Source organism: Sphaeroforma arctica (assembly GCF_001186125.1).
Source record: "Sphaeroforma arctica JP610 unplaced genomic scaffold supercont1.501, whole genome shotgun sequence".
Taxonomy (NCBI): domain Eukaryota; class Ichthyosporea; order Ichthyophonida; genus Sphaeroforma; species Sphaeroforma arctica.
The window spans coordinates 33687-44816 of NW_014040057.1; the positions used below are offsets into that span (position 1 = coordinate 33687).

General features: G+C 41.5%; 1 protein-coding gene across 1 annotated transcript; it reads left to right on the top strand.

The window, feature by feature from the left end:
* The first annotated feature begins 795 nt into the window (after positions 1-795).
* SARC_06792 (hypothetical protein) lies at positions 796-10317 on the top strand. Its single transcript, XM_014299292.1, has 15 exons — positions 796-1463; positions 2710-2825; positions 3154-3293; positions 4011-4122; positions 4764-4836; positions 5270-5408; positions 5901-6005; positions 6527-6640; positions 7157-7265; positions 7504-7701; positions 7810-8107; positions 8489-8590; positions 8793-8923; positions 9371-9618; positions 9988-10317. Exons 1-15 carry the CDS (start codon positions 826-828, stop codon positions 10105-10107), a joined length of 2643 nt encoding a protein of 880 aa, XP_014154767.1. The 5' UTR covers positions 796-825; the 3' UTR covers positions 10108-10317.
* Positions 10318-11130: the final 813 nt, after the last annotated feature.

The window sequence follows — 11130 nt, forward strand, 5'->3', positions numbered from 1 at the left end:
AAAAGTTCATTTTAAGTGTGTTGCTGCCTCCGCCTGGTTTTTTTTAAACTCAATTTTGTGCTATACTTTAAAAAGAATTCGTTTGGTATGTGTGAGATCAAAGTACCTTTGGTTGTTCTTGTATAATTGGTCATATTAGAAGCAAGTAATGCACTTTTAATATAAATCGAATAATTGAAATAAACATAAATTAATGACACATAACAACCTTGGAACATCAGTTTAAAAAAAAGTTGGCACCCCCGGGCCCTGGGCCCCACGTATATCAATACTCCATACATAATCTACATATAAATGATTGCACATCATCATGTGTAAATATATCATCTGTTATTCCGTATCATAACTAGAAATATAAAATAAAATGATACATGCGCTCACCGCTCGCCATGGCAACGGAGCCACGGCAAGCTTTTTTACAGAAAATATTTTGTAAGTAAATACGTATGACTACAGAGTACAGACTTCTGTATGTATTTATTTTTTTACATACTTTATTTACTGACCCGAAAGTATTTGAAAAAATATATATCTTCCGATTATACGTCAAGAGACACAAACGGTTTATAGCTAGCAGTGACGTAAGTGCAGGTGAAAGAAAGTGAGTGTTACAAATAACCAGTACGACACTAACGACGCTATCACAGTGTGACTAGTGCAAGGAGACACGTTTGTCGGTTTTGTTGGAGGTTGCATAGTGTATACTTGCGATACACGCACGATTGTCGACACAATATTTACAACCACGGGTGTCACTTACGTATAGAAATCAGACCCAGAGTCTTTGTACTGTCTTGTTTCGTGGAATACTTTTAGTGTATCAGGATGTTGTTGAATTGTAGCTATATTGTGCGGATTACGCTGCTACTTCAGCTGGTGTGCGCACTCGATACGGAAGACAACGTACAACTACATGCAGCAGACTATAAAATTGGCAATACCAACACCAATACCAAAGAGGCTTCCACTTCTACAGAAAATGGTCAGACACGCATCTCTATAGAACAGGACAATGCACCTGTCGGGGTGGAGCATATGCTTCGACATGAGGATCTTGATCTTGTCTCGAGAATTGACCAAACTAAGCTAACCATACTCTCCGCTGAGGCTGAAGTAATGGACGAGAAGAAGCCTTGTAAAAGTACAATGCAGCCAGACGGTAGTGTCACACTTGATTGCGAGTTGCAAGAAGTCGTAGACATGGATATGTCACAAAGGAACAACGTGCATGTACATGCCACTGCTCAACCGGATGTTGACATCTTGGGAGAAGAATTGGGAGCGAAAGAGAAAATATTGAATATGGTGAAGGATACTCAGGCGAGGGAGAATGTTGGAGAGCACAGTAGTAGTGGTCGAATGCATATAGTACAACCAGAACCGAGTGCTGGTTCGAATGCCGTAGCCCGCGATACAGCCGACGATATGGAAATACTAAGTGAGGCCAGTCCGAGACTATACAGGTCAGTGATTGTATGCGTGTGCGGTTGTAGTGTACGACACTACATATTTTTTGCAGCATTACTACTGCTATTCAAGAAAATGAGAGTTTCTCTTTAGAAGCTGACTTATGTTTATTAAGATGCTCCTGATACTATTGCACCATCAACTATTGGTCCTACATGTGTGATTGGTACAATCCGTTCCCAAAGTAGCGTAGCTAATGTGTGTGCAAAGCGCGTGTTTTTATGACTATATGTGTAGTCGAGAGACAAAATTGAGTTGTAAGTTGTCATTAACAACAAGTGGTTTTATGGTTTCAGACAATTACATTCTTTAACCATGCAGCTGGCTGTACTGGGCTAGAGCACAATTACTAGCATAGCCGTGTAAATAGTCCTGCTGTCAGCTGTGTTGTTATTTCCATGATGAAAACTGTACTCATAGAAGTTGGAAGACTGACTGTCGGTAACTATGTTTGAAACGAAATGTAAACACATGTCACTCGCATGTATATGTATTTTATTTGACAGGATTGATAAGTGCATAAACGACATAGACCCTACGTTAATGTATACACTATTTCGGCACATGATATGTGTGCAAGTTTTTCGTACATATGCAGTACTTATGTTATGAAAGGTATTACATGTGGCGTTATGCCTTTTGAATATGCAGTTGCATTGGAGGATATGCAGTATGGCGCACGCAAGAAAAGTTATATTGGAATTTGAGTTGTTCTGAAGTACATACTCGCCTACTACACTTCTTGGCAAGACAATATGGATGGCTCAACTTGTACCACTTCCAATAAATGCTCACACCTTGTCAGTAGCATAGGCCAGCATTTAGAGCCGCTGCCGTCGTCTTCAGAGTTGACATCTAAGCCTGTTTACTCGCACCTTGCGTGAAGTATTTTTTAGTTCAAGGATATAAAAATTTACAGTCCTATAATAAAGAGCACTTAGATACGTGCCAAAAAGAGGCGAACTTGTGTATTTATAGGTAATGGTTCCCTCGACTGCACCATATAGCGTTCCTTTGTTTGGGTCATAGATGGGGTAATACTTCCAATTAGCACTTTCTGGACATACCTACTATGTTTTCAGATTGCACTACGCTATTCAGAGCAGACCCATCGGCAGTGAAGGATCTATCACCAAACCGTTTACACTGGCGACGCTGGCCCTTACATACATTGCACATGTTCATTACCACCTCATTATTTGCTCGTGCATTTTTTTTATTGTTCCAATGCCATTTATATAGGTTTCCCCAATTCATGACCGACGATGATACAGCTGCTATAGTCACTAATTATGGGAACGCGTTGTTGCCAGTTGTAAAGAAAAGCGTTCAATTAGAGGGCGGGAATCAGCATAATGGTATGTTATTTAGTTGCGATCAACCCGACTCGGCTGACAATCTGCTGCTAGCTCTGGTATTTCAGATATGCAGATATTTTATTTTGAGGTTTATTGGTCACAACTCAGTTCTCAAGTCGTATGTAACATAGTGTTTTGGGTCCCTTAAGAGGCGAAAAAAATCATAGTTGAATATGTGAGATCCAAAGGACTTAGCGCCGATAACTCGAGATTTAGGGTTCAAATCGTCATTTCAGACTGAATATCAATACGTTCTCATACCTAGACTTAGATCAGTATTAAATAAACATACCAATCGTTGATCGCCACCGCCTCGTTAATCCCTCAGATGTAATGGAGGCAGTATTTATGGAGGCCACAGGGTCGTACAGGTCAAAGAGACATCGTGCAGCCCCCGACACTAAGCGGAAAATTAGAGGGCGATATGGTCTGCTCGAACTGAGTGAGAGCCAAGCCATGCGTTCGAAGGTGAGTGTACACGGTCGATGCAAACGGGGTTTCATTGGCATACCAAACAATATAGAGTATAGATATTCCAAGTGTGGCGATGCTAAGTTGGATTTAAAATCATCAAAGGTAAATACGGAGTGATCGAGTCACGCCTTCTATTCATAGGCGGGTATACACTGCCAATGCAAACGGTGTACCACAAGTAGTACGTACATTTTATGATATTTCTTTATATAGCGTGGTCATCTCATAACAAGGTTCATACGGCTTGCTCAAATTGAGCGAGGGCCAAGGCATGCAACTCGAGGTAGATTTACAATACAAGCAGTGTTCTATGGTTATTAACTGTGTTCTCGAACGTGAGACTTTTTATGGGGTGTGTGGCCAGAGCTGATGAGATGTTTGCATTTGAAAATCAGACCGAGTCATGTCACTGTAGGTAAGTGCCTGAACACAACGTATAAAAACGAAAGTCACTGCGTACAATTCCAATAATATATCTATAACTTCAATTCTGAATGCATGGGCACACATAGCTAAACCTCGCATAAATATATCTATAACTTCATGTCTGAATGCAAGGGCACACATAGTTAGAGCTCGCATAAATATATCGCGGCGCTCTCACTCCGATTTGCTCTTTTGAAGCCCTTCTTATAAACATACAATATATATCCTCTCGGGCGCTCGCATGATCGATGACAATGCTAAAATAGACCATCCTATCAATGACAGGCCATTCGTTCAATGCGGCGCCGATTGGAGCGGGAGTTGAAAGTGCCACAGAGTCACTTTGAACCGGTTGAAATTCGGCACTTGAAGGCATCCGTGCAAGGCTCCGTGGCAGGTAACTCAAAGGATCAGTAGTGATCCAGTATATGTTCATGAAATTATGCATGTATTCTCTATACTGGTGTTGCCATACTTTTCAGATCTTTATTTTGTTCTCATCTCTAGTACGTGATCATTAGGATCGGTCATTTATAGGCGTCGTTCCATGCGGTAGTGTATCTCTATTTGCTGATTCTTTTACGCTCCCGTATTCTGAATGTGTATTTATATAAAATAAACAAGCTGTTCATACCAATATAGAGAGGTTGTTTGTCACAACTTGTACAATAATACATACATCAATTTCACATTCTCTCTCTGGACTCTGACAGTGACTCGCACAATATGTCTTCCAAGGTTGTCGTCCAAAATAAAGTCCACCTGGCCTATCAAAATTATTTTCACTTTTTGTTGTAATTCACTGGTATATTCTCGAATCAACCCTGAACCTCCAGACCAAAAAAAAATTGAGCCCAACCACCCCTACTAGTGTGTGGAGTTTACGATATTCAAGAATTCAATATACGCACACGCTCATGTCAGCACTTATGCCCTTCGGGAGTGAAGTTGATGTGAAGAAGTGTCCCAGCCGGTTTCTGGCTGGTACATTGGTCTAGGTAAACGCACTAACACTTCATTTTTCAACCCCATTGGCAGACGCCATTCTACCTCGATATTCGACACAGGGCAACTATGGAACCCGGACGGCCACACTCATTACTTTTCTAAGGTATTTACAATGCGCTCGTGCATCGATTAGATGCATAAAAAACATACATAATCTCTATATAGATATATCTTCTATAGGGATTAGGTCTAATCCTTTTACTATCGAGTTGTATAAGACTAATATTGAACGAGTGATCTATCATCTACACCATAACCGGTGCGGATGCTGATGGATATATCGTACAAATGTCGATTCTAAAATAAGAAAAGTCTTCGTAGAAAGTTGCTGTCGATTGTACAAATTGAAATTGATTTCTGAAAGATTGGGCTTGCGCGGACAATATTGGCTGGTCATCTCATTTGCTAGAATGCTGAAGTACCAGCCCGCTGCCAAATCTCGTCGTTGAGATTCAGCATAAAGCATAGTCTGGAAGCACCGGTATTGTTTTTCCCATCTGATTGATGACTAATTATTCATCTCGCCAAACCTTCAGTACTTCCACAGCGCAAAGTGGGGGCGAAATTATCTTTCCGCTTACATTCGCGAATAGTACGCTGAGGTCCAGGCCCCACGCCTCGTTGTATGAACCAGTGCAAGAGACGATTGTCAATGAGGCCCGAAAGTCGTTTACTGTAGGTCTGCATGGAGTTTAATTGTTGGTCTAAGGGGAAGAATACTTTTTTCTGTTCCTAAGAAGTGAATTTTGCGTCACTTCGATGGATCCTCGTGTAAGCATATATTTCACATTTGCGTGCGATCCGAACGTGTGGATTATGTATAAACTAGCATAGAAAAATGTTCTTTGAGACATAATTTACGCTAAAACAATAACGTAGTGTCCGTTAAATCCCAAAACACAGTCTATTTGGCTTGTTAAAAGATTATTTTTTTTACTTTGAGGTGTTTGTCAGCTATTTTTGCTCATTAGCATATCATGTTACTATGTATCGATGCGAGGTACCAACGGCATACCGACAACACAAATTGAGTTTAAACTACTTGCCGACTTGATAATCGGGAGCCTCCTACCGAGATATTCGAAGTCTCAACTTTTCAGAATTGGGCTGTTTTAGTTTTTAAAAATTACTTGAAGATCATATCTCTAAATTTGGTTTTGCAAACAGGATATGTGCGGCAACAAGACCAACGATGTTGTCCGTGTGTTACCCGAGAGAGGCTCGGCAATTATATTGTACCATACGCACATCGACGGCCAGCTTGATGATTGGGTGAGTAAAGATTCAAGCATCAAATGTATTGAAACAGACATGTAGCTATGATTCCTCTGTGATTTGTAACAACCTCAATGGTCACATCAGAACCGCAAGTGTGTTCTTGCGTGGTAACATCATGTTAGAATCATGTACAGCGAAGCAGAAACTTGTCCAAGTAGTGAACACGCGGCATATTCCTGTTTTAGTATCATGGTGACTATCGAGAGTACGTCGACTTACCGCATATCGAAGGCAAGCAGCAGTGATCGGCTTGGTCAAGTCGCGTACCGGCTGGTATCACGCCAAATATAGGGATAATTATATAAATATATATATGTGTGTGTGTGTGTATGTATGTACGTATGTGTATGTATGTATGTATGTATGTATTTGTAGCAGTATATGTATGTATGTATGTATTTGTAGCAGTTTATGTAGCATAAATATACATATACATACTTATATTTAAATATATATATACATTGGTTCCGCGCCTACTACCTATAACCCGATCGCATGCGCTTACTTTCTCGCAGAGCGTGTACGCAAATTGCCCAGCTGCCACAGGCGATGTATGGATGATCGTGCAACATGTAGCCCAGGAGATAGTTCAGATGCGGATGTGGCCCAAATTGCTTGGCCGATGGCAGGTACTACTATGATATGCTTCTCTTGTACACGTGTTTAGTCTGTAATGTATAAGAAGCGATTTGTATCATTAATATGTTCGTATCAACACACACGCCGTGTAAAAGTACACATATACGATGACAAATTGTAGAACAACAAATGTATTTGTGATAAACATGCGTGTAGCGCGATCTGCCATGGTGTCTTTCGATGCTTCATTAGCGAAAGGATAGATTGGTATTTGCAGCTATATCTGTCACCACATAGCTGGCGCATCGGTTGTACCCCAAATACACTTCAACAAATATCCTGACCCAAACTATCAATTAAAAACTAGTGGATAACGTATTTTCGAACAACTCGACTCTCGTTCCTCGGTGTCGTGTGTTGAATCTAGCCATATCCTGGACATCTGTTAAAAATATGCGGACTATACAGACTACTTACTTTGCCACCATGATGCTATTCAAAATAGCCCGACTCTGACCTAATATAATGTTCTTCCTCTCTGTCATGGCGTCATTACGGTGTGCCAGATGAACCAGCTCGCTGAAGGGGACTTTATCATACCGAATCAGGCGAGAAATGGGAACCATATGCAAGTCAAAAGTGTCTTCGGTAAACCAAGAAGCTCTCTTAAAAAAGGTGGGATTGTCCAAAGCATATCTAGATGAGTATGTTGTATTTGTTAATTTATTTACGTATTTGTATCAATTTTGGTGCACTATATAGAGAATACCTAAATCAGGTTTCGAATGCAATGTGATATCCACCTTGACGTGAAATGCTAAACTCGTACATAGACTTATGCCGATACACGGAAAAGCATTTCGTTCATGGTCCATACACCTAGATCACCAATATTACTCTACTCGACGCCCAGGTGGAAAATTCGACACAACCGCGCACGGGCAGTTCTGTACCACAGTGGACCTCAGTCCTTTAAGACACACGCGTGCGCTCACACTGGTGATGCTTGTAAAGCAACAGAGCTGTCGCGGGGGAGGAGCCGGCCGTGTCGGCGGAATGGAGCAGGTCGACGAGAGGTCCAACACCTACGTGACACTGTCAACCAAGGAGGGTATGTTTGTGGTTTTATGCACTGTCGTATTTTAAAACGTATTGGTATTGGCACATATAGTACGCGCATATAAACATGCACACTCACGCACAACATTCAACTCCGTAGCTAAGGAAGTGGCGGATACCACCAGGTGCTGTGGTTGGAAGATTCGATTTTCAAAGCAGTGCAAAGTCGATGTGTTCGGCCCCGACCGTCCTATCAAGCACTCGCTGCGCCCGAACACCCTCCAACTTGTACCAAACACGTGGGTGCCTATCATTGTATCCGTGACAAATACGGGGGACTCGCTGGCTTGGGTGAGTGAGTATGTGCCCGTGGAGCCTAAGAAGAGTATCAAGGTGAAAGCACGTGCTGATTCAGATACTGTGGCCGATGACGATTCTAGAGAGCCGTTGGTGGAAAAGTATGATCTCATCGCCGAGCGATTATCTTTGACATGTGGTGGATTGACCAAGATAGTTATGCTCGATCGTATTATGTTGTTGCTGCTGTTGTTGCATGTGCGATTTGGGAAAGAAATAAAGCTCGATCGTACTATGGTTAATAGATTTAGATGTTGCGGTCTATCTGCCTTGGACAAATCAATTGTTGCTGCTGTTCTTGCATATACTCGTGGGTGAAAGCATTGAGTGCAATAGTTCTGTGTTGTACTTATCTGTAGTTAGGTACAACGTACCCAGGTATGAATATACCTTACACATCTACAGCTGGCATGGGAACATTGACTACACAAGATCACATACATATACTGATTGCGAAATCACACGCACTTACACACACTCAGTGAAGAAACAGAGGAGCAGGAGGAGGTCGACGACGAAGAGCAGCCCCCAAATTGGGACTGGGACGAAGATGACGAAGGCGATGAAGGCGATGAATCTGGACGGTGTGTGTACAATTGCCAATCTAATGTCGAAAGTCAATCCTGAATTTAACATCCTCTGCACGCATACTACATCCTGACGTGGCTAACTATACGTGGCCATTTGGCGCCAGAATTCGCTGTGTCTAAGCTGTATGTTGCATCATTCCGATGCACGAGGCCAGCGGTGATACTAAATGCAACCTATACACTTACACATATCTAGAGAGGCAAGTACAACCCTCCCGAATCTAAAGGGTGACGAGGTGGGTGAAAGGGTCATGAAGGAACTGAGACAAGGACCAACGCACGCTAAAAAGGAGCCGCCTATGCCGGCACAGAAGGTCGCAGACACAGGTACTGTTGTTTGGTGAATTTGTTGTTATGAACATATGCGGGCTGGTACTACATGGTTATTTCATATTGGTCTTAGACCTATGGGTGGGAAGTAACATGTGGTTTTAATCCGCGAGGAGTATTTTATTTAGCAGCCTCCTTCTTAGAGCTATGCTTGGAGTTCGTGAACTCTATAATATTGAGTCGGTGCTGAGTGCGCGCTGTCTGATATGTAAGTCGTTATCAGGCCTTCAAGCGCTAGTAGTGCACGCACGTAAATTGAGGCATGATATGCGTAGACTGAGGGCCGTAGCACCTTCAGAAGAATATATTTGTCTTTGCTCGTTTTATTGGCACAAGTCTGGCGGCGTATAAGTGAGCCTTCATATACACCCAAATATCTGAGTAGATCACTCAACGCGGACCTGGTCTCTTGCGATGTATCTTTACGATTTATAAAACCAGTAGGACCGACCAAACCACCGCCTGTCAAGAACAGCCGGAGTGAAAACAAGAAAAGGATCAGCAATACCAAGTGGTCGTACGTCAATGCTTTGATGTCTGGGTCAGGTTTTGGGGCGAGTGCCGGTGACGCTGAGTCGCATAGAAGTATAGGTCATACCGATCCCCAAACGCGCATGTACGAGCAGTTGCGAAAGATCTCTATCTCGCAATCTGTTCGAACGATCAATGATGACGACACCAATTACGAGGAGGTGTGTTGTATATAAGTGGAGCACAGTCCGGCTCATCCGACAAAAAACTATTGGCAGTTATGCACGGGTGTGTGGCACTTATATGTAACTTTTAGTGTCGATGTGCGAGAACTCTTACTGCATGTTACTTTTATAAGGATGTAACATAGACTTTCTACTTGATGTTCAGCGGAGATTATATCTGGGGTGTATGACGGGATATGCCATTGCGTCTGATATACTCGGTTGATCTGGAATATCCGCAACACTCTGTTGTCAAGTAGAACAGCACGCAGTCGAATAGCTACAAATGGTCATTCTTAAAACGGCACACATTGTAACTTCCAGAAGTGTATTCAATCTACTGTATGGTAACTCCCCACTCTACAGACCCGCTTGTGTTTGGACAAGGAGCGAGGTATAGAGGTTTCCGAAATTCTTCTGGTGCCACAGCATGTGACGGGTGCTGAATTAGACCTACTGATTTCAAGTATGAGTGAGAAGATATAATATCGGATTTAATCGCGCAGAGCAAGCTTGTACTCTGTCTGGCAAATCGGATCCATGCTGCAATATAGTGACCTGCTTCGGAATGGTGACCACAACCATGAGTGGCAATGGCAGAACTACGGGGAGCTGAGAAATACAGACCTTGTCGATCTCCAATTAAGTAAATTACATAGCTGAGTAAAGTATATAACTGGATTAAACAAATTAACAATGTGCATACTTGCTTGAGGACAACCGTTTTATCGATGAACGCCAAAGAGCCGCTTCAAGTCGATTGTATCAACTGCAAATATATAAATCACCTGCCTCGAAACATGAGTGAGAGCTTATGTCTATAAATATATATGTATGTGTGTGTGTGTGTGTGTACGTATATACGTATATACGTATACTTGTATCTATGTATGTATATATATATATGTGTGTATGTGTGTATTTATGTATTATATATATATATATATATATATATATATATATATATATATATATATATAAATCAAACCCTGCCAATTTCCAATTAAGTGAAGTATATAGCTTTGCTCTATGAATGACTGGATTCAAAATAATACAGAATATGGCATGGTTCTTTAATAATTCAATCCAGTATCTGATTGAACAGTGACATATTTACTACCAATTGAAAGAGGAGATTAATACAAGCACGTCAGTACCTTGAAGTAGCTAGTACGATGTCTATGAGGGAGTCTATGAAGTATATCAGAGAACTGGCTACGCGGTGGCTTCAAATTGGCTACGATTGGTTTTACGGTGGTTTCAACGTGGCTTCAATTTGGGGTTTTTGAAAACTTTTTTTATCTACAAATCACGCTGAAAATAGTGTTCAGGAGTGTTCTGACTTTTGAACTAAAATAGCTAAGGTATTACTTCCAACGAGAAAAAGTCTTTAAAATGACTGAAGTTAACTTCTCTACCCTTCGATTTGTTGATATATTTGATACTGGGTTAATAGTGCAATCCCTATCGGAAAAGATTTTTGGATCATCTGTATAACAGTAAAAATAA

Excerpts from the sequence above, each read along its gene's own strand:
- SARC_06792 (XM_014299292.1), top strand. The coding sequence starts at position 826 with ATGTTGTTGAATTGTAGCTATATTGTGCGGATTACGCTGCTACTTCAG. Across the intron at positions 7,702-7,809 it reads GACACTGTCAACCAAGGAGG|CTAAGGAAGTGGCGGATACC; the intron begins GTATGTTTGTGG and ends TCAACTCCGTAG. Across the intron at positions 8,591-8,792 it reads GAAGGCGATGAATCTGGACG|AGAGGCAAGTACAACCCTCC; the intron begins GTGTGTGTACAA and ends ACACATATCTAG.